This window comes from Lepidochelys olivacea (assembly GCF_965140295.1).
Source record: "Lepidochelys olivacea isolate rLepOli2 genome assembly, chromosome: 12".
Classification (NCBI taxonomy): Eukaryota; Metazoa; Chordata; order Testudines; family Cheloniidae; genus Lepidochelys; species Lepidochelys olivacea.
This window is the reverse complement of record NC_140422.1, coordinates 20,393,487-20,417,637: the sequence shown is the minus strand read 5'-3', so window position 1 is coordinate 20,417,637 and position 24,151 is coordinate 20,393,487. Positions and strand designations below refer to the sequence as shown.

General features: G+C 43.4%; 1 protein-coding gene across 2 annotated transcripts; it reads left to right on the top strand.

The window, feature by feature from the left end:
• The first annotated feature begins 109 nt into the window (after positions 1-109).
• LOC311529226 (protein C19orf12 homolog) lies at positions 110-23,147 on the top strand. Of its 2 annotated transcripts, XM_084645029.1 has the most exons (3): positions 117-275; positions 18,255-18,431; positions 21,276-23,147. In XM_084645029.1, the coding sequence occupies exons 2-3, from the start codon at positions 18,272-18,274 to the stop codon at positions 21,539-21,541; spliced, it is 426 nt and encodes a 141-aa protein (XP_084501155.1). In that variant the 5' UTR covers positions 117-275; positions 18,255-18,271; the 3' UTR covers positions 21,542-23,147. The 2 variants fall into 2 exon arrangements, with proteins under 2 accessions (XP_084501156.1, XP_084501155.1); XM_084645030.1 differs by lacking the exon at positions 18,255-18,431 and having other exon boundaries at positions 110-275.
• Positions 23,148-24,151: the final 1,004 nt, after the last annotated feature.

The following is a 24,151-nucleotide window of genomic DNA, read 5'->3' as shown; positions in this document are numbered from 1 at the left end:
CAGCGGGGAGCAGAAGGCACCCTTGGCGGAACTACTCCCCCGGCCCTTGCAAGAGCAGGAGGGGGCCAGCCCCGCCCACCCGCGCGGCCTCCGTAGCAATCTAGGGCGCTTGGGCGGGGACGAGACACAACCTATCAATACCCCCGCCCACGTGTTTCCCCTCGGCCCCGCGCCGGCCGGCTCCCAGCGGCGGCGCCGTTCGCATGCGGCTGCTCCTGCGCCTGGAACCTCCCGGGCCCTTCCGCGTCCGTGACTCTGCGCCCCAGCGGGCCGAGGTAGGCAGCCGGAGCGGCAGCCAGGGGAGCCGGGCGGCACGGAGGGGGCCCGGGGCTGCGGGGCTGGGCGGCACGGAGGGGGCCCGGGGGGAAGAGGAGGAAGCGCCCTGCGGTTTGCGCGTGTCTGCGGGCGACCTCCGCTCGGGGGCCGGGTGCGGGGGGAGCGGTAGGTCCCAGCTGACGTGCCGCTGAGCACAGCGAAGGGCTCCGGCCCGCCGGGGCAGGGTGCGCTCCGCGTCCCTCCCGTGCCGTGGCCCCAGGGCCTTGCTCAGCCGCGCTCGGGCCTGCCGGAGCCTCCGCCGCCCCCCGGCCGGGAAGGCCGCTTGCGCCCACATGGTGGCGGGCGGGCGGCGACCCCACGTTCCGGGGTGTAAACTGGTGTCACCGCCGGCCAGATGTGTGTGTGCGCCACCGCCCTAGGGAGCGCCGGGTACGGGGGGCCACAGCCCTTGGGCAACCCCTGACTCCAAGAACCAGCCCGGCCGGATCGGCTTTAGCAGCCTCTGGGGCCGTGCGCTTCCCCGTTACTTCGTGGCTGGTGTAGAACAGGGTGTGTCTGGCCTCAATCACCGCTCCAAAGGCTTGGGCGTGGGGAGTTTTTTTCTTTTCACCTGATGAGGGAGATTTCCCTGTTAGACGTTCCCAAGGGCTGGTGAGCATTAATGTTTGTGTTGGATTTTTTTCATCCTAGGCATGAAAATGTCCTCCTCAAATAGATAAAACCAAAAGCTAATTTTTTGTGGGTGTAGTTATTTGAAATGAAATTATTTATTAACACTTTGTCAAGCCCCAAGAAAGTATTAAAGATCACATTCCAAACACACTTAAAACCTTAGACTGACTATTAAAGAGAACTTCTTTGATGTATAAGTGCAGTTTTGTGTTCCTTGGCTGTTCAAGAGTGTTGCTTGTTGGGTCCTTAGAGATGTTTTCATTTGCCATTTCACCTACAAGGTTTGTAAACAGATAGCCGTCATTTTGGTTGGTGGAAAGGTTGCAAGTTGTTTTAGGTTTATAGCATCCAGAAAACACAAGAAGATGTATTCCCTGACCACAAATAGCTTAGAGTCAGAATTTTAGACACAACATGAGAAGGGAACATGTGGATAAGGAGGATGAGATTTACATTATGATCATGTGGTTTCATAGTTTATGCATGTGCAAGATATTACTCAAACCTCAGAAAAAGTGAGGGATGGACTGGACAAAAGGTTCCATCCCCATCTTGCAGATTATGAAACTGGGGCACAAATAAGTGATGTAACTTTACCAAGGTGTGTCAGCTCAACAGTGGTAGAATTTGGAATGGAACCATGTGTTTTGGCTCTGGAGCTGCTGCCCTAACTACTAGAAAGCACTCCCATTGGACTATATGGATCATTGGTGTGGTGGGGAGGTGAGGATGCAGGACTTAATGGACGTTATTCTGATGTGTTGCAGCAAGGAAAGTCTAACGTTCTCTAGAACAGGTGAGCTTTTTTGGTGGTTTTTTTTTCTTTTGTTTTTAGGCTGTCTCCTGCCTGCTATAATTTTTCTTTTCACCTCCAAATGGATTTGATTGTTTTTAGATGTCTCTGCTGGTTTTCCGTTGACTATTCTGGTATGTGGCAAGGGGAGGCATTAGAACCTTTTATTACATCACTGGTTGATCAGGGAAGCATGACCTCTCTCTCTTGCCTGAATGAGTCATCCAGATACTGGTGACTAATTTCAGGGTTTAACATGGCTTGTGTGGTCACGGTGCAGCGCTGGGAGAGAACTCTCCCAGTGCTCTAGAAAAACCACTTCAACGAGACGCGTAGCTACCAGCGCTGGTGCACTGTTTACACTGGTCCTTTACAGTGCTGAAACTTGTTTTTCACACCCCTGACCGAGAAAGTTGCAGCGCTGTCAATTTCCAGTGTAGACAAGCCCTTCTACTCCAAGACCATAAAGCATACTTTCAGAATAAATACACTATACTTTAAATGTTACCTGTACATACATCTTGCAATGATTCTGAACCTTGATGAATATCTACAGGCTGTTTGTAGGTATTTTACATGCTACTCTTCATGGATAAATATCCTGTGATATGTTTGGTGCAATGAGCGTGTGTGGTCTGAGGTGAGTTATTTGCAAAGAACAGGGACTCTTTGCCAAGGGGTCTCTAGGTTACAGTAAATGATTTAGGAATTTTAGGCATACAAGTTCCACTCAAGGCAGCAGAATGTACCCATAGGTTCTAGAGAGGAAGATCCTCCTTTTGTAGATATGTTTTTACTTCTTGGATTCTTTTATTGGCAGTTTCTGCTACAGCAGTTAGTGGACTTCTGCCCCCACATAACCACGGAGGTTATGTGGACTGCTGAGTCACTGGCTAACAGTCTCTGGGATCATGTGGTGGTTGTGTAACAACCAGGCCAATCATCTACTCAGAGTTACTAGGGGAGATGTCTCAAAAGCTTCTGTAATAACAGCCATTTTATTGGTAGATTATGAAATTAAAATGTCTATGTATACTGGAAATGCATAAAAGGGATATACAGAAATTAGAGATGATCTAATGGAGAGAGCTGTTGAGTTCCCCTGCCTGCCTTTAGTTTTTATTCTTTATTGCAATCAAAATACAATTTGAAGATCACCATAGATCCTTCTATATGCTTTCTATTATTTATTGACTTGACAGAAATCTGCTGCAATTGTCCAGAGAGTCTCAGTCCAACTTTTAATGTCACCTTACAGCAGTGGTCTCCAACCTTTTTAAGCCCAGGATCACTTTTTTAATCTAAGGGTAACCCAGGATCTAGCCCATCCCTTCCCCGAGGCCCTGCACCTTCTTCCCCCCCCCCACCCCCCGCTCACACCACACACACCCCCTCCCCCATGCTCACTCACTTTCACTGGGCTTGGGCAGGGGGTTGGGGTTCAGGAGGGGGTGTATGCTCTGGGCTGGGGCCAAGAGGTTTGTAGTGTGGGGGGGTCTCTGGGCTGAGCCTGGGGAAGGGGGTTGTGGTGTAGGAGGGGGCTCTGGGCTGTAGCAGAGTGTTGGGGTGCAGGAGGGGGTACAGGGTGCTGGCTCTGGGAGGGGGATAAGGGCTGGGGGTTGGGGTGTGGCCTCCCACCAGGCAGCACTTACCTCTGGCGGCTCCCGGTCAGCGCAGTGAGACTAAGGTAGGCTCCCTGCCTATCCTGGCCCCACACTGCTCCCAGAAGGGGCCAGTGTGCCCCTTGAGGGGGGTCACGTGGCTCTGTGAGCTGCCCCTCTCTGCAAGCACCACCCCCGCAGCTCTCCCAGCCAATGGGAGCTGCATGGAGGGAGACCCCCCCCTTGACCCCTCCCTGGGAGCAGCATGGGGCCAGGGTAGGCAGGGAGTCTGCCCTAGCAGCAGCCACAGTGCACTACTGGGAGATCCTCTGCGATCAACTAGTTGGTGACCACTGCCTTATAGTCACACGAGTAAAGGTGGTTGCTAATTGAGCAGGGGAATCTACTGGCTTATTGTGTACAAATACTTGATTTGAAGACTGTCATGGAGTTGGCTGTGATAACCTCTGAATGCTGTATGATCTGTAGGTTTTTCAAAGTATTGTAAAGCTATTTTCTGAATCCATATGGTGTGTTAATTCAGAATGGGTTTTTGAGGAATGCACCACGGTAATGGAGAGAGTGGATCCAGATAGCTAGCTATCCACCTACCCACACTCAAGAGAGTTGGGTCAACCCCTGGATGTACTTGTCATGAGTTTGGCAAGTGAGGAGGCCCAAGTTGGGCACCTGGAGAACAGTGGCTTTTGCTTGTTGTAAAAAGGACACTCCCTGAAGTGGGGAGCATGGGGGAGGAGAGGGACACATGTTTTGCAGGGGACTGAGATGGTCTTGAGGAGAAGGAAAGAGAGCTAAGACGAAGAGAAACGAATGCTGACCCCCAGGAACCTTCTGGGGTTCCATATGCTTATGCTGATTTCAATGGGCATTAAGCAGGTTAGATGCCGAGGCATTTTTGAAAATTACACTAGGCGCCCCTTTATATCTTTAGGCACCTAAATCTCTTTTGAAGTCTGCTCTTTTTTTCCTTATGTATCCAGCACCTTGGAGGTAATTTTACTTAACTACTAGCAATAATTTTAAAATGCTGGGTTTGAACATGTTTGAGTTCCAGTTTCCTTCCTAATGCAGCTTGACATGAATTCCAAATAAAAAATGATCTAGTAAATAAGTAGTGAGTGATTTCACTAACTTCTAACATAACAAAATGTAAAAGTGAAGGATCTGAATAAATGTATGTTAAGCTATATAATTACTTAAATGTATAGTCAGGGCCGGCTCGAGGCACCAGCAAAGCAAGCAGGTGCTTGGGGCAGCACCTTTGCAGGGGCAGCATTCAGGCCATCCTTTTTTTTTCTTTTCTTTTCCTGCTTGGGGGCTGGCCCTGCGGGCGCTCACCCAGATAGACGCTGTCTGCTGCTGAAGTCCAGGTGGAAGAGCTGCAGCGGGTGGCCAAAGCTGGCCCCGGGACTGAGGTCCAGCAGCAGCGCGGGGGGGGTTGTCCTGGGGCTGCTGTGGTTCGTGCTGCCGGCAGGCTCTGACACTTGGAGCACGGGACAGTCTGGCTGGGGGCTGCCCCGTGGGGTGCACGCAGGAGCTGCCTGCAAGTGCCGCAGGGTGGCGAGGAGCAGCAGCAGCAGGGCCATCGAGGGGACCAGTGCCCGAGGTGCTGCTGTTGGATCATATTAAAGAAGTTCTGTATTAAAATCACAAATGAGTTTGATTCCCCAGAGTTTAAATTCCAGGGTATTACTAATTAAGAGGTCTCTTGGTTTTTGGTACTGTTTCTCTCCCTCTACGTGTGAAACTTGCAAGCTGCTAATTGCGTTAGTACATTCTAACACAGACTCTGTTCTCAAAGCAATTCACACAGAGAGACTCAAAGCAATACTCTGTAACAACAGAAACAGCACCTAGAGACTCCCTGCCCTTTTGTTGTATTAACAATTGTGATTAAAATAGAGACAGAGGATGTAGGTGGATGGATGCTTGGTGTGGATAATAACTGAATGATCAGGGAGGTGCCAGCCTCCAGTGTCCATTGGCTGAAGAAGGCATCAAGTGGAAATAACCAGAGGACCCCAGAGGGCAGACTGGAATCCACCCAACAGCCTCAAGAATGGGAGAACCAAAGAACAAGATAACATCTGGCAGCACGGAGCCGTCAGGAATGTGCTATCTGCTGATTGATTCAGCAACAGCATGATGAAGCAATTCCCATAGACTGGCATAGGAAGAAATTCCTATAAAAATGGACTCTGGAAATTGAGAACTTTAGGGTCTGATTCTGCAAACCAACTTCCAGGAGCATCAGATGTGCATCTGACACGGACTCGGCTCCACTCTCGTGTAAAGGGTACCTGGCCAGTACTCTGTCACGAGCAACTTCTAGGCTGGTAACTATGATGACAACCTTGCAGAACCTGTGTGTGTGTGTGTATGAATGAATGTGTGAATAAATATGAGATTGAATGGAATTTTATAGCTATAATTGCTTACTATGATTCTTTCTGTATTCACAATAAATGTGGTATTTTGCCTTTTCCCCTTTAATAAGATCTTGCTGGTTTTTATTTTATTGGTATAACACTGCCGTGTGGGGCCCGCATCCCACTCTCTGGGGCTCCACTCCCCACCGGCCGCTCCCTCTGGGGCTGCCCTGCCCCGGCTTCTCAGCCCCCTGCCTTGGCGGTCCCCCCGGCTCTGCCCTCCTGATTCCTGGCTGGTCCTGGAGGTGGGACCCCTGGCTGAAGGGACCCTGGGCTGAGGCGCAGCCCGGGAGCCCCGCTACTTACCCCTACCCTGCCAGCACCGGACTGGCTGGAGGCGAGGGGGGAGCGGGCGGAGTCAGGGCCCCTCTGGGCTCCGGAAGGAGTCGGGTGGATGCAGCCTCCGCCCCGCTAGTGTCATGAGCGGAATGCTGATGACACCCCCTCCCCCCCCAGGAGAGAATTACCAGTGACCCAGGGCTGGGGCAGCAGGGTGTGTGTGTGGGGGGGGGGGTGAGAGCCCAGGGCTGGGGCGGTAGGGGGTGTGGGGGTGTGTGTGCGGGGGGTGAAAGCCCAGGGATGGGGCGGTAGGGGGTGCGGGGGGGTGTGTGGGGGGGTGAGAGTCCCAGGGATGGGGTGGCAGGGAGGTGCGGGGAGGGGGGAAGAGGGGAAACCCAGAGCTGGGGCGGCAGGGGGTGTGGGGGGAAGAGCCTAGGGTTGGGGCAACAGGGGAGCCCTGGGGTGGGGGGCAGCCCCAAATGTTTTTGCTTGGTGCGGCAAAAAACCTAGAGCTGGCCTTGTAGATTACCAAAAGGAAGTACCAAATTTACTGTGATAGGGTATTTGTTTGCAAATCAATATGTTTTAATGGTTACCAATGAATGAGAATTAACCTCTCTTTAGGAAAATAACTGGAGAGTACACATGCAACACAAGATTAAAATCACTTATGTAAATCAAGGTTTCCTGTTTGTTGATGTAAATCACGATTAAAATCAGTAGTTTAAATCACTTTGATTTAAAGCAATCCAGCCTGATGCAGACATGCTGTTTGCAGAAGTGTTAATATTTTAACTGGATGGCTTTTCTTGACTATTTTAAAAATAATGTTTGAATTACAATGCAGGTACTGATTAGCTGTTACAAAATCCACTTTTGAAAACTGGTAAGTAAGCAGTTCTGTGAATCTTGTTCCTGAATCACTCCACACGTGCTCACTGACCAGGGACTGAGAGTCTCAGGTGTGGGGATCTAGCATAGTACTGATGAGGTGTCAGAATTAGTTTCAGTTACTAGAATTCACATCTAACTTGGCAGGACAGGTGAGCCTGGGAAGGGAACTGGTGTGTGGAATAGGGAAGGCTTGTGACTCTCAATATGCTACATGTGCACTCAAACCCCATTGTTGATATCTTCACATACGACATTTTCAGAATTAGTACCTTCCTATTTTCATCAGGTGTCCATAGTAATAAAGAATATTGCCAGAAGAGAAGTAATAGGGGCAAATTATTGAAATGTGTCTTCACATGAATAACTTTGTCTATTGAAATACAGTAAATTTCACTTGTAAAGGTTTTTGGATGAGAGAACCAGTTGAGGTGATTGTCTTAGCCATTTTAGGTGTAGATCTTTCAGAACTTCCAGAATCTATCAGTGCATTTTTATAATAAAGTGCCATATTATTATGGTATCGATAGTGTCCTTGGAAGAATTATCTGGCAGTCCTACCTGCCTCTTTCAGGGCATCGTTTTGGTTGTGTAATGGAAATACACCTCTACCCTGATATAATGCGACCCGATATAACACAAATTCGGATATAACACGGTAAAGCAGTGCTCTGGGGGGCAGGGCTGCGTGGGTGTGGTGGATCAAAGCAAGTTTCGATATAACGCGGTTTCACCTATAACGTGGTAAGATTTTTTGGCTCCCAAGGACAGCATTCTGTCAGGGTAGAGGTGTATTTGAATTAGGTATCTTGTTGTAGAAGTGGCTTAAAACCTCTTAGTGAATAATGTTGTGTAATTTAACAACCTGATTTTGAGGCTTCATTAGAGTTTAATATTCAGGACCACACATTTGGTGTTTAACAAAAAAGCTTGTTTGTTTGTTTTTTAAAAGCATAACTTCATTTGTGTGTGAGCTGTCTGCCTTGGCTTTAATGAGCGTGCTTTTTTTGTATTACCTAACCTGCAAAAGCAGCTCGCTACTTCTGTTGAATTAATGTTAGTTAAAAAGTAGAACTTAAATGGGATCAACAGCTGTGGCTCTGGTTATTATGTCTGTAATTGTTCATTGCTCTTCATTCCCAGAGATTACTCCTAAGGCAACTGCCATGTATTTCATGACCCAGATTTTACATACATTTAAAGCTCAACATATACAGGTTATTGGATTTTTTTTTTTTTTTTTTGAGATGGTTGAAGGTTTAAAATCAAATTCTCTAGCTTGGAGTCATTTAGAATTCTTCCTATTGTGTGTAACACCTACACAGAGCAGCAGATTTGCTCTATCTACTTTCTTATCATTTGTCTACTGATGTAGCTGACTGAGATCTACAACACAGTAGTATTTTCTTAACATTTTAAGTGAAATTACCAAAAAATTTTAAAGGAGAAGAAACTGAAATAATACTTTAAGAAAAAAAAAGCACAATTGATTCTTGGAGGTGCAAGTGGGCAGCCCATTTAGCCTTTGCCTTCTATGATGTTTATCATCATGTCAGGGCACCAGACTGAAGCCACCAATTCACTTCACATTGGCCATTGAAACACCATTAGATAGTGGTAATTGCTGGTTATTATTGTGCTGTTTTCCTTTTGACTTGGTTTATTCAGTTTGTGATACCTGAGCCATCGAGTTTGCAAATGTGCTCATGTACTACTGAAGTAAAAGGTCTAGTATTTTTTCCACTCTGCAGTGTATGGATAAGGCTGTGATTTAGTCACAGAGGTCACGGAATCTGTGACTTCCAAAGACCTCCATGACTTCAGCCAGTGCCCCCTGGGAGTTGCAGAGTCCCTTGCTGCCTGCAGAGGCAGCTCCCGGCCACCGCAGGTGGCAGGGGGAGCCCTGCAGCTCCCCCACAGCTTCTGGCCACCATGGCAGGCAGGGGGAACCCACCGCTCCCGGCCACCACAGGCGGCAGAGGGAATTCTCCCTGCCCCCACTGGTGGAAAGCGGGACCCCCACTACTGCGGGTGGACCCTGCTGCAGGGGGAATCCCCACTGCTCCCTGCCGCTGCAAGCGCCGGGGGATCCCACAGCAGGGGGAAATCTCTGCTGCTCCCCACAACCATGAGCAGCAGGGGGATCCACAGAGTTGCTTGTACCAATAAAATAAAAACCAGCAGGATCTTATTAAAGGGAAAAAGGCAAAATACCACATTTACTGTGAATACAGAAAGAATCATAGTAAGCAGTTAGTTATAGTTATAACATTCCATTCAATCTCAAATTTATTCTCACATTCATTCATACAAACATACACACACCCACACACACAGGTTCTGCAAGGTTGTTATCATAGTTACCAGCCTTAGAGTTGCTCATGCCAAGCCACTGGCCAGGTGGCCTGGACATGAGGAGGGAGCAGGGCCTTGTCAGATGCTCATCTGATGCTCCTGGAAGTTGGTTTGCAGAATCAGACCCCAAAGTTCTCACTTTTTAGAGTCTATTTTTATAGGAATTTCTTCCTATGCCAGTCTATGGGAATTGCTTCATCATGCTGTTGCTGAATCAATCAGCAGATAGCACATTCCTGACGGCTCCAAGATGTTATCTTGTTCTTTGGTTCTCCCATCCTTGAGGCTGTTGGGTGGATTCCAGTCTGCCCTCCGGGGGGGTCCTCTGGTTATTTCCAATTGACGCCTTCTTCAGCCGATGGACACTGGATTCTTAGGCTGGCACCTCCCTGATCATTCAGTTATTATCCACACCAAGCATCCATCCACATGCATCCTCTATCTCTATTTTAATCACAATTGTTAATGCAACAAAAGGGCGGGGAGTCTCTGGGTGCTGTTTCTGTTGTTAGAGTATTGCTTTGAGTCTCTCTCTCTGTGAATTGCTCTGAGAGCAGGCTCTGTCTTAGAATGTACTAACACAATTAGCAGCTTGCAAGTTTCACACACAGAGGGAGAGAAACAGTACCAAAAACCAAGAGACCTCTTAATTAGTAATACCCTGGAATTTAAACTCTGGGGAATCAAACTCATTTGTGATTTTAATACAGAACTTTTTTAATATGATCCAACAAGCTCCCAGCCACCACGGGTGGCAAGAGGGACCCCCACTGTTCCCAGCCCCTGCTGATGGCAGGGGGGATCCCTGCCACCACAGGCAGCAAGAGGGACTGCTGGAGCTCCTGGCTGCTGTTGGTGGCAGGAGGACCCCAGCAGCTCCCAGCCACAGCGGGGGACCCTGGAGCTCCCAGTGCGCCCTCTTCTCCCCCCCAGCTGCCTAGCCTATCCATTTTGTCTTGGGTATTTTTAGTAAAAGTCACAGACAGGTCACGGCTTCCGTGAATTTTTCATTATTGCCCGTGACCTATCTGTGACAAAAACTTAGCCTTATGGATAACGAATACATTCGCTGGAAACAGCGTCTTCTGCTTCAGCACCCTAATTCTCCAACAGAGTAACAAAGAAAAAAGAAATCAACAATCAGAATGACTTCTGAAGATGTGGCCAGCTATCAAGGTGTACATGCTCTACTGTCAAATACTAATACTAAATATATGTGGCATTCTACAAGTGTGTATATGTAATAGCATATGTGTTTTAATAGGTCCACAGCTCTTACATGTCTGAGTCTTACCAAATAAATCCTGAACTCCATCAGATTTGTGAATAGGGTAGATGGTGCAATATACTCACAAACTAATCTGGTAAGTAGTTTGACAGAGCAGAAATAAGTGCTTTTTTCATAGTACCTTCAAGGATTTCCTTGGGGCCACTAATGCTTAACAGTAAGCACAAGCTTCAGCATTTTGCAGGATTGGGGCCATTGTGCTGATCACCTTGCTCAGTCAAGCCCTAAAAGAGAGAAAACAAGTATTAAAATCCTTTATAATCACAGTCTTACTGTGGAGGGACCAAAGAGCTCCCAAGTTTCACTGAAAAAGAATGTCTAGATTTGCTTGAATTCCATATTTCTTTTCTGCTTCAGACCTTGAGATCTGACCTCTGCTGTCACTGTGCTAACGCTAATATTTTTTACTCAGTCTTTATTATAGCCATGCCTGATAGTACTGCCATATTTGAAGTTTATCAGAGTTTTCATTATTGTCATACAATTTTTCTGGTTTTGTGAGAGCAGTCTTTCTCTGCACCCTCAATCTCCTCTTTGCTTGGACCTGAGTGTTGGAGCTTCTTTTTCCTTCCATCAGAGAAACCATAGAACTGTGCACCGTCATCTGTACTGCTTGAGGTGTGATAACCATTGTGAGATAACATTGCTCTTAGTGTTACTTGCCTGTGTAGTCTAAAGGATGTCACAGTTCACTTTACAAATTGTAGGCGCTGACCTAGCACACTTGGTCTTATTTTAATTTATTTGGTTTAAGGAACAGTTTAAGAAAGTCAGCCTGTTGACTGACTGACAGACACCTATATAAGTCATATTCTCAGGTGAACTACTGTCTGATTTAAGTAGCTGGTCGTGTATATTATTGGGTCACTTGCTGGGGTGAGGACGTGGTCAGGTCTTGTATTTCTAATTAGATTAGTCAATTCTGTATATTACCCTGGAGACTCAGTCCAGTTTTCAAAGACAAATTTCTCAAATTGTGCTTGAAACGTATGCTGGGAATGCCTGCCTGGCCATACCCAATCTTTTAAACCTTTGGTGTTCTGTTAGGAACCACTGGAGCTTTCTTCCACCGTTCATATTTCCTGGAATAAAAAGACATGGTAACAATGGACCTCAAGCCAATATTGCTAACTAGGGCCTGATTTATCTATTTAGATACTTGCATGACCTCTATCACTGTGGTATTAGAGTGCCTAACACATAATTAAAAAGAGAAATAACAATAATGCTCTCCTTTTTTCCCCTTCACAACCTGGAGGAGAAATAGCTTGATTAGTTTATAGAGTTTCTCTTTGCTTGCTTATGTGAGTTGGTTGTGGGCCTGTGAGAAGAAATCGTTGGGGGAATGCTAATTTGAAGAAGTTAGTTTTGCATTTGGCTGCAAAAGTGTGGAGGCTTGTGGTCATTCTGATCTTTTGTGGGAGTGATCTCCATAGCTCAGATCCAGCTCCTGGAAAAGTTCTCTCCTTCACTAACAAGCTTCCACACTTGGTCCACATTGAATGTAGCTCTTTTTGAGACATCAAGATGATGGTGGGAGAGGTGTTTAGCTAGTATGTGTGACATACCCAGGGTACCAGCTGGACTGTTGAACAGCTGGGTCCCCCTCAATTCTCCAACCTGGGGCATCTTTTACACTGCTTCACTGTGAGAGCAACTACTCCTGGTCTGCCCACACACAACCTCCATGCAGATTACTTCCAGCTATACTTGGGCCCTACCACATTCACAGCCATGAAAATGTGTTGCAGACTGTGAAATCTGGTCTCCTCCCATGAAATCTGGTCTTTTGTGTGCCTTTACCCTATCCTATACAGACTTCATGGGGGGAGACCAGCGTTCCTCTAATTGGGGTCCTGAGCCAAAAGGGAGTTGCAGGGAGGTGACAAGGTTATTTTAGGGGGGTCATGGTATTGTCACCCGTACTTCGGTGCTGCCTTCAGAGCTGAGCAGCCCAGAGAGCAGCGGCTGTTGGCTGGGCACCCAGCTCTGAAGGCAACGCCCTGCCAGCAGCAGCTCAAAATGGTGGCAATACCATACCATGCCACCCTTCTGCGCTGCTGCCTTCAGAGCTGGGCAGACGGACAGTGGCAGCCGCTGACTGAGGGCCAAATTCTGCAGGGAGCAGCGCAGAAGTAAGTGTGGTAATACCATACCATGCCATCCTTGCTTCTGCTGGTGGCGGCTCTGCCTTCAGAGCTGGGCTCCTGGCCAGCAGCTGCTGCTTCCCAACTGGCTAGCTCTGAAGGCAGCACTGCTGCGAGCAGCAGCGCAGAAGTAAGGGTAGCAGTACCACAAACCCCCCTACAATAACCTTACGACTTCCCCGGCCTTCCCGTCCACTCCCCAACTCCTTTTTGGATCAGGACCCCTACAGTTACAACACTGTGAAATTTCAGATTTAAGTAGCTGAAATAATGAAATTTCTGATTTTTAAAATCCTGTGACCATGAAATTGACCAAAATGGACCATGAATTTGATAGGGCCCTAGCTATGTTGTATGAGTGCTATAGCCAGCCGCTCTTGAATTACACTGCAGAGCAACACCAGCAAATTCCCACGTCCAGACTTTTCCTCAGAAATGTGCATCTTGTACTGCCCAGCCCTCTCCTGAGCTACACAAGCTCATGTGAAGTCCGTCATTTTATTAATAGAAAATGATGTGCACAAATCCTGTTACCCCAGCTGAAGTTTCCCCAAACACTTCAATCCAAGCACACTGGTTGATACAGCAATAAAACAAATTTATCAACTACAGAAGGAGAGATTGCAAGTGACTACAAGTAATGAGGCACAAAAGTTATAATTAGGTACAAGTAAATAAAAGGTAAAATGCAACTAATACCTAACTTAAGTGAATTCAGAACACCACATGTCTCTCAGAAGGCTGAACTCCTTTCAGTCAGGATCTCTATTCCCAGTCCAAGGCTATTTCCTGTATTCAGGTGTTCTCGATGTTGTTAATAGAGATGAAGGGAGAGACCATTTGGGGCATCCCCCATTTTTTTATCTTTTCGTCTTCCTTGAGGATCATCTCCAGTTGGGGTTCAGGAGACAGTCTGTGGGGATGGGAATCTCCAGCTGTTTCTGTGCCAAGATGTCACACCCTTTCTCCTGCCAAAGAATGGCCATTTAATCAGATGATGGTCTATTTGATTTTATTGACACCTAGCTGAGGAAACTGGTTTGTGGCTGCTCTTAGTAATATCCAGGGATCCTAGTTTTCCAAGCTTAAAAAAACCAAAATACTCAGATTTAAAAAAAAAAAAATTTCCTTGATTAAAATGAAATGTTGAACTTTAATTTCTCTAGCCGCTATATATATATGTATCTGTTGAACACAGTGTTTTATTGATATATGGTAGAACCCCATTTATCCATCTCCCCATATTTACTGAACCATTAGCTGACATCTGGAACCCCAGCCACTATCAGCCCTGGGTGGGCTGGGGCTCTGGCTGTCAGCCCTGCTGCACAGGATTGGTCGCCCGAGACACGTTCCTCCCCCCATCTTAAAATAAGGGATAGAATGCTCTTTGCCAATTCTCCTGATTATTCAAAAATTTTATTATCTGATCTGGCCCTGGTCCCAGTTAGATTGGATAAATGGAGTTCATCTGTAAATTTAAAGCTCTTTTTCAGAAATCAAGCAAAAGAGGGTGAGGTTGCATGCATTGAACAAGTGGCACTGGTACTTACATTAACTACTAACAATTTTATTGAATGTTTTTATTTTTTCACAAAATGCAAAACCTAAAGATTCTCTGTAAAACTTCAAATTCTGTGTTTTTTCTGTGGCAGATGGATTTCTAGGATTCCTGGTAATATCATACAGTAGAATCTTATAACTTTACATACAGTTTTGCTACACACATTTTACCGGGACAGTAACGATCAGCAAGTTGTGAGGTTTCGAATGATACCTTACAAGGCATACTTTGTACAGAATTTATGATCGCCTTGAAAAAGGAATGAACATAGGGGTTCAGTGTGTCATAGTATGGCCACGCAGGATGGAATCCTTGAGGAGGCCAAAAGGACACCCAAACTGCACATTGGGGGCTGTATGCTGTTTAAATTAGACATAAAGGAGATTTAGAGAGCTGTTTGTTGCAGTTACTTCCTGTCAAGGGGCCTTGTGGGACACCTCAGGGTGAGGGGTTTGGAGTTGGAGGAACAGGTGTCCTCAATAAGTCTCTGGATTTGGGAAGGGGAAGGCCATTTCAAGGAGTTTCCATTCACTCCTGAGGCTTGTTGAGAGTTTGACAGGGCTATTTGATGACTGATAACAGGAGATGCTGCAGGGAGGTCAGCAGGATGTATGTACATGTGCTTCTCTTGTCGATGGGCAGGAGGAAAGCACAGAAACTGGCAATACTTGAGGGTTCTCAGTATCAGTCCAGACTGTATCCCTAATTCTCAGGCCTTCATTCAGGGTGAAATTTGGTTACCTTGAATTCAGCAATCAACTTTCACAAGATGAAGCCTGGTAATTCATATTATTCACCCTGCCAGCCAGGGTGGATTTGATTTCAATCAAATTGATTTAAATAATGATTTAAATCACTAGTCAGGAAGACTCAGTTTAATAATGGATTTCTACACAAAAGTGCATTCTTGTTGGTTGTTATGACCTTAATATATATTCTTCACAACTCAGATAGATGTAGGTTTCATTTTTAGAAGGTACACACTATACATTTTTAAAGTGATTTAATTTGAAAACTTTTCAGATTAGTTTTACAGCTATATCAGAAAATGAATGATTGGTTATTTCATTTACCAAAAGGTAATTGAAGCAGATATTTATGAAGTCACTCAGAGGTAAACTATCTTCAATTCAACAGGTTAATCCTTAATATTTGGAGGATTTTCTTGCCATGCTGTATTAGGAGGAGAACATCACCAGACAGACATTTAAACTGTTTTATTTAACTAAAACAACAACGTTAGGTATTCTGGATATATAATATTTTAACAAAACAAGCATATGAATTTTTGAATTTAGTTAAACATTCAAGTTTTTTAAAATCAGGTTTGTTTTTGTTAAAATAATTTTTAACTGAAATAGTTAAATGAATTTTTTTTTAAAAGCAACAAAAATTAAATTGACTGTGTCAGCCAGGTCAACATGAGAAACTTAAAACATTGGCTTCTGCAGCTAACTCAGTCGTCTTCACCTTCATTTTCCTGTTTGTTCATAATCTGGAAAAGAAAAACAAGCGTTTCTGCTCTTTCAGGTCCCAAATGATTTCTCAATTTGGAACAAATTAGTCCAAAGGAAGAAAATAGTCTTTCTACACCGGCAGAAGAAGCTACAGTTGTTAAAAGTGAGATTACCACTTCAACAGTCTCTGAGTCCAAGTGCTTAAGTGACTTCCACCAGTTTGCTGGTGTGACTTTCTTTGAAACATCATCAGCAAACATATATTTCTTGAATGGTTCTTATTCCCAAACTGGGTGTTTTTTACAGCCTGCTGCCATTATAGGTTTTCCCTTCTAGTGAGAGAATGGTATGGTAGATCTCAAATCAATAAAGGCTGCACTCAGAAAGACCTCAAGACTTCTGGAATATGCTGCTCAAACAGTTCCACTTTTGTTTCTAGTGCCTGTCCCTCCCTTCTCACATTTATCTCCAGACTTCTTCTCCTTGTCCAGATGTATTCTGTTCCCGACAATCGTCTATTCATTGAACTTTTTGAAACTTTGCACTTTTAGAGGGAGGTAAGGGATTGACTCTGTGTACACAAATTTGCAGATGGACAATAGGGTTGAGGTCTGTTATAGCTCACCTCTATATATTATTTCTTTAAAAACATTTTTGCTGTTAACGAGCATGTTATCTCTGGAGTTGCAAATCCACAGTTTGAGAACTGCAAACCTAAGCATCTCTGATGGTATCTTCTAGACTGAGCACTGAGTCCCATTGGGTAGATAAAGATTAACCTAAATAATCTGTACAGAAGCCCCTAGAACCTCATAAGATTGGGTCCTTAATCCATGAACTATTGGAACTCATTTACAAAACTTTTTTTAAACATTACTTGAATATATTCTCATACTATAGAATTAAAATTTATAATCTTTATTGCATGATGAGAGATCTTTGAGCTATAATGTATCTTAATTAAAACTATCTTTAGATAGGTTTTTTTCCTCAAAGCATTTTATCAAAATCTGTTTTAAATAAAATCATTAATTTTTATCTACCCTGCTGCCAGCTGTTGCTCCTCATCTAGAAACTACTTTTACTGTTTATCACTGCACCAGGATGAAAAGTTCAGTCTTCAGTCTACTTCTCTATGCAACAGTCTCATTGAGAAGACAATTAAGATTATATGTAGATGTAGAAGCAATGTATGTCAGTACAGTGCATCTGAGCAATATATAGAATACAGTAATACAGTAGTGCATGGAAACTTCTTTATTTAGACACAGACAAAGAACACATAGAGAAACAGTAATATTTAAAAATATATATTAAAGTATTTCCCCTGCCTTATACATACCCAGTAGCATCTTGTGGTAAACAGTAGATTTTACATTTGCCTAAAATTGCATAAAGTGCTGCTGGTGGCTCAGTGGCTACCTCCCAAAACTTACAAATGTTAATTATAATGCACCCTGTATGCCCTACATCTGCCCTTGGCCCTCACCCATGTCGATAAATTAGGCACATGCTCCAACCCATGTCATTTCTGTACCTTCCTGGCCTGACATCAATTAATTTCAGCCTCATATCTCACCTACCTCCTAGCCCCCTTTCATTTCCACATCACACCCCTTAACCCCCACCCCATCTACCTCTTTCACCTCCGGTATCCTCCTGCAGCTCTGGGGGCTCCTTTTCACACACTCCCTCACTTGTAGGCTTGGATGAGGCAGCTGCAGTGAATCAACACCTAGATTGTAAAATGCTTTGGGGCAGTGACTGTTTGTTGTTCTGTTTTTACGGCACCAAGCTCAATAAGGTCAAATCCCCTGACTGGGGCTCTTATGTACTAGCATAATATGAACATTTTTCATTGCCCTCGTAAATGTTACAGAAAGGGATCTTCATTATGAAATGGCTTTCAAATTTGAAGTTAAGGTGAAAAAAAAATCTCACTTCTCTCTGACACTCTTTACTTCCACTTCTACATCTACAGGGCCTGTCTTTACAAGAAAGTAAGGAATTGACTTGTTAAATGTATATTACGCACACACAAACCTTCATTGAAAAATATGCTATTAATGTTGCAAAGTTAGGAAATGCCAGAATTAAGGATGCCTGTAAATTATAATCTTCTGATCATAACTTGATGTAAGACCGAATCATTGCCTGTTTCTTTTCTCACACGTAGCTGTTGGCAACACTGAATGGACATGACAGTTGTTTAAGGCTAAAGACAACACCCTATACAAATAGGCAGAACATTTAAAAATGTTTCGTTACTGTGATTGTGACCAGATTAAAAAATCTGCACAAAACCAAATACGTTTGGAAGTATGCAACACCTGTCACCTGTTTCTTTTGCTTTTCATTGCTGCATTCCTGTTTCATTGCTATTTGCAAAACTTTTGGTCTCTGTTTTCTTTTGGAAGAAGAAATGTTATTCCAAGAGCTGATCCTTTTTTATAAACTTGACCTTAAAATATATCTTTTCAGGGTCCTAACTAGCCAAGATGCCGATCGACGTTCATGATGTGATGCACCTATTGTGCCGTATCTCTGAGGAGAGGAAGATGAAGGCTGCTGTCAGGCATTCTGGACGAGGAGCTCTAGTAGCGGGTGCAACAGCATTTGTTGGGGGCTTAATGGGTGGTCCACCTGGAATAGCTGTAGGTAAATACACTCTACCATACAAGGAAAGATGGTTTGGCTCATAATAAGATGAGGTGTTGAACTAGGGAATTAAAGAATTGATGTGTGATGTGGTTTAACTAGATGGTAAAGCAGGTTTTCATAATACTTTCTGACAGTGAAAAGATACTCTATGCCGAGTGCTTCGGCTTAAATTCATGGCTGATGTGGAGCCCCGTGAAGGAACTGTTGTTAGATCATTTCCTACAGACCTTTGATAAATAGAGAAAACTGGGTTGGAGATTCCCAATTTTACCCCTTAAGGAAATGTATTTTATTTGGGTATAAAGTGAGGGGGAGGAAATCTTCCCAGTCTAACCATATCAAGGGGCATGAGAATCCTTCCTTAATAAAAAATATCCTCCTGACAGTAAGGTTTTATTTATTTAAAATTTTGTAGTGTGCTTGTTATCATGCTGGATATATTTAGTTTTTTCAGAGTCCCATGTTCCCTGTCAATTAGCGTTTCTCTGTATAACAAAAATGATACTAAAGCCCTGAGCTTAGTAGCAATGAGAGATACAGAAGAGAAAATTCCAGATATCTCCTTTATTAATAACCTTTTGTGGCGTTAAAGCTAGATTACTACTGATGTCACTTGTGCCCTAATCCTTCAAACACTTGAGCCACGCGTGTACATTTAGTCGCATGAGCAGTCCCATACACCTCAATGGGAATACTTACATGAGTAAAGTTGTACATCTGCTCGTGTGTTTGAATAATTGGGGCCCAAGTGACTTCATTCATAAACTAGCTTTAATGCCACAAAAGGGCATTGTAGAAATACAAAATAAACATATAACAGCACAGCCGGAGATACAAAGAGAAACTGTAAAGCTACCAACATTACAAACACCCATCTTAATTAATTATCAGAAAAAAGTCTTGTTACAAAGATGCTACTAAACTTTTCAGTAAGAAATAGGTAAAACCAAATGGTTGTAAGAAATTTATAATATCGAGACCAGTAGGAAGTACTAAGAAGAATGTAGCTGTCCAAATACTTAAACTGGAATTATAGAAATCATCAAATGAAACCAACCTGTTACAGCCACAAATAAATTAAAAAAAAAAAAAAAAAAAAAGGGACAGCTACCTTAAAACTAAAAGGTGCATTGTCCTATATACCCCAGTTTAAGTGACTGTCTTCCTGTCATAGCTGCTAGGGACATTGCAACAAGTGCATTGTTTGGAAGGGAGACTGAGTGCTTGTGTGTCCTTGTCTGTATGCAGCTGTAACTGAATCAGAGGACTCTGATTTTATCTAGATTATTACACTGTAGAAGTAAGTGACCTGTGACTGAACATTCTAAAGTTTTAGCTTGATTATGGAGGCACTTTTAGTTAAGTTTTAGCAGGAATATGCACTAATTATGGTGTAGATGGGTCCTTGGCTGCATTATTCTTTTACTGTAAGCTGGACAGGAGAGTTGTCATTATCCCTGGCTGTGAGGAAGTCATATGATGAGTTCCCCTGCTGTATTTGCCCCCTGAGAAATGTGCAGTTTATCTTGCTTTCCAGTGCCTAGATCAGTTGCTTGGATCCCTTTGAGGGGAGTGAATTGGTGAATGTTAACTGAAGAAAACAAATGATTGTGTAAGAAATCTTCCAGTCTAAGAGCCACATCTGTGATTTTTATTTTTATTTTATTTATTTATTTTTTCCATGTAGTGCTCCCTAAATCAGGTATTGATGATCTAATAAACGTGTGATGCAGATGAATGCAGCCATTGTAGGCTTTCAAGCATTTCACTAGCATCACCGGAAGAGTTGCAAGCTCAGTAAAATTTGCAAATTAAGAAATTTTTGTCTAGTGAAATGGGTATATAAATGATGATCTAGGAGCAGATCCTGAGAGTGAGGCTTCTGGAAGCTGAGGAGTGTGGTTTTGGAACCCATTTTGGAAACCTGAGGCAGCTAAGCTAACCAGGACATTCCTGGCAGTGGTGTAAATTATTCAAGACTTTACATTTGCTGTTTTATGTTAAAGAGAATTACTTTATAGTTTAGGATTGATTCCCTTTTGAAAGGGAGCACCCATTATAGATCTGTACTATTGAAACTTCCCCCTGGAGTAGGCACAATGATCACCTTGACAGCCGCATAGGATCTCCCACCCCCAGTATTCTTGGGAGGGGACAGATCAGCTCTATACAAAAGAGAAGAGCATGTTTTGGAATCCATGGTACTGCCTGACCAGTGAGAAAGTGCTGATTCAGTAATCAATAGGGTGACTGTCTCTAAATCAGTACTCCCCAAACTGCTGGGTTTGTTTCCTGTTTGGTATCATATAAGCACCAGCCATGCAGGGACTTTATGAAGGAACGAGAGTAATAAGGCCTGTTTAACAGAGGCAGAAAACGTGTACCGTGCTGTGGATTTGTAATGAGAGAGAAGTAAATTAATTTTGGCCACCAACGTATGATTTATCTCATGGTTTCCTTGACCAGAGGGCTTTATTTAAAAAATCTGTCTTATCCAGAATCTGTGATCTTCTCTCTTCTCCTGAAGAGACCAGTCAGGGCCATAAAGGATGATTTTTTTTTTCACTGATTTAGGGCTTTAAGTTGTTAGTACTGATTGTGTTAAGAATTGTTTTGCGATGGGAGCTGACTTAGTCTTGGAAACTCTTTTTGGCCAATTTTAACTTGTTTTATATATAACCATTAAAGTAAATGTGCCCTGGCCACTCAACTCTCTTCGTTAACTTCCGATAGCGACAGCAGCACCAGTGTTGTTTGAAGCCTGGTTATTGTTGGGTAGGGTTTGAAATTTAATAATTAAAAAGTGGAGACTGACTAATTACATCTTCATTGATTTTCTAGGGGGTGCAGTTGGTGGTTTATTTGGTGCTTGGATGACTGCTGGACAGTTTAAGCCAATCCCTCAGATTATACTGGAACTGCCTCCTGCTGAGCAACAGAAGCTCTATGAAGATACCTTCGCTATTATCAGGAACTTAGACTGGACTGATGCTGCACAGTTGACTGCACTTGTAATGGGAAATGCCGCCCTCCAACAGAAGTTGGCAGCAGTGCTAATAAATTATCTTTCACATGAGCTAAGAGCAGAAATACGGTATGGAGAGTAAACCTTTTCAGAGTGTGTTATTTCACTTTACAGTGAGGGGAATTTTATTTTGACAACTGTGATCTTTTATTTAACATAATGATTACTAGTTAGTGCAGCTAATTATAAAGTTAAGTAAATGCAGTAGGCAGATATAAATACTATTTTGGTTTTTGTGAATCTAGAATTAAATTACTGTATTATCTTAAACTGATTTGCTTTGCCGTTTAAAGTACTGTATATTGAAAACTGAAATCGAGATCATAAAGCATTAAAGGAGCTATGTTTCTCACACCAACTATCATTGGGGAAAATTTTCAGTGTCACTGTAGTAACTTAGGCTCCTAGGTTCCACTTTTAAGAGGGATTTAAGCTCCAAAGTCACTTGGGCACTCTTGAAAATTTTACCCACTATCTACTCATGGACTGTGAAGGTTGCAAGAATGAAGGGACTGCTACTGAGACGTTAAATATCTTCTCAAACTTTTCTTCATTCCCTGCTACAACTTTATCCTAATTATTGAGTCTCTTATTCACATACAAGTCTAACAAATGCCTAGCTGAACCTTATTGCAACAGCTGGACAAAATGTGCACAGCTAGGTTGCTCCTACTATCCTTGTATGGAAAGGCTAGACTCAGAAGGCTGCTAAAATGGTTGTGGCTGGCATCTCCCATCCAATTGCAGAATTGGGGTTGTCATCTCAGCATTGGCTTGTAGAAGAAAAATGCTTTGCTCTGACTGAAATTTGTTGAATCTGAACTGCAGCTGTTACGTGATACTTTCTTTAAAGTATTTTCAAGGTGTAGTAGTATAATCAACAAATGTTCAAATTAATTCTCTTTAAAGCCAGAGCTAACTTTTTTCTGTGCTGCAGTAGCGCAATATATGTATGTCTTATGATAGAAAATAATGTACCCCTGCACCCTGATGGAATATCATGTTTTTATGTATTTTGCTTTAAAACAAATCAGGCACATCAGAACTGTGAACTGAAATATGAGCAAATATGAGGCACGTTGTTTTATTATGTCTAACTATTGAATAATGATTTGGATGGTTTTCTACACATGTTGAAGCTGCAGTCTCTACATGAAATTATGCTTATCTTCTGATTTTCCACTATTTATATTGAAACGTAAGACAAGCTCACATATACGAAGTGTACAAAGGTGCCTTCTTTTATATGTAAAAATGTACAAGAAGTGAAATGGTTTTTATATTATATTCATTCCCGAGTAGCAAAATCAAAATAAATTTTTTTTTTTTTGGTCAGGCTTCTAAAATTTGCAATCTGGCTGGGGAAAGGTGTGTTTTATTGACAGTTTACCAAATGTGTTGGGTTTAGCTAATTTACTTTGTACAAATGTAACATGCTATGAGTAAGCCTGTTTTGATTTTCCCCTGCAGAGCTCATGGGCAAGCTTGAGTGTCACTGTCTTTAGTAGTAGTTTCCAGTAAAGTGGAAAGCCGAACAGAAGTGGATTATAACTGGAACAGTCTCAGTGCATAATAATACCAAAGCAGGAGAGTACAGTTTAATTTGCAGGGTGCTTGTAATATAGTTGGCTTTTTCGAAGGTTTTCGAATGTTTTCGAATAAATGTAATCTTACATGTTTTCATACAATCTGGTATCTGTTTTAGAAATATCACTGTGCACAAGTTGGGCAAGCTGTAGAAAACTGTAAATTGAAGTAGTTGCCTTCATAGCCACAACACTTAAAATGAGAGATTGCCAAAGAGGGATAGCAAATGACAATGATTGGATAGTTCATGAGACACCTTTCACACCTTACAGCCTTTCACATCAGGATCATCAATTTAAATCCAGCCAAGATCAGTAGTAACTTGAGGGTAATTTGATATCTGGTTGTAAAGTGGTCCATGTAAAATAAGGTGCTGGCTTCAGTTCTTTTGTTCTAACAAAAATGCGTATGACTTCAGCGTGCTTTACATTTTACGCATGGGGAAACTGAGGAACGGGTGGAGTGGCTTGTTGAAGGTCACTCAACAGATCAGTGGCAGAACCCACGTCCCCTGAGTCCTAGTCCAGCATGCTATTCACTAGGCCCCGCTGTCTCCTGGAGGCAGGTATCCCCATGATGGCTCTGATTCAGGACAACACTTAAATCATATTAACTTCAGTTGACTGTCGGGAATCAGAACCCGTTAAAAGCATCTTTGCTGGCAGCTGGAAAAGGTCCGTATGTAGACTGGACTACCCACAGGTTCCTCTTTCTCCCATAGACTTGAGGCGTATTGTTGGGGCAGAGTGTGACTATCTTTAATGGATTACTCTGGGCTCCAGGGCTGTCATTTTGCATCTCACAAACTGAAGTTTCCTAAGCACATCACTTTGTTTTATTATGCATTTCAATAATCTCAACCTGTTCTCCATCTCTCTCTGCTCCCAGCACAGTGACCCCACAGTTAGGGAGGTCTAATAGAGGCTCTGTTGTGATGTCAGAGCGTTCAGATGATTGAATGATCCCAATGGCTGAACACCCCCGGGTGTTGCTTATAACTTAATCACAATAACACACTGGGTTGCAGTGAACATAGATGAGTCATTTTTAAATAAGCAGATGACCAAAATCGAAACCTCTTGCAGCGCCAAAAGAAAGTGAGCTG

Bases quoted from the DNA above. Each gene is read 5' to 3' on its own strand.
- LOC311529226 (XM_084645029.1), top strand. From the start codon at position 18,272: ATGCCGATCGACGTTCATGATGTGATGCACCTATTGTGCCGTATCTCT. The intron at 18,432-21,275 runs GTAAATACACTC...TTGATTTTCTAG, and splicing joins TCCACCTGGAATAGCTGTAG to GGGGTGCAGTTGGTGGTTTA.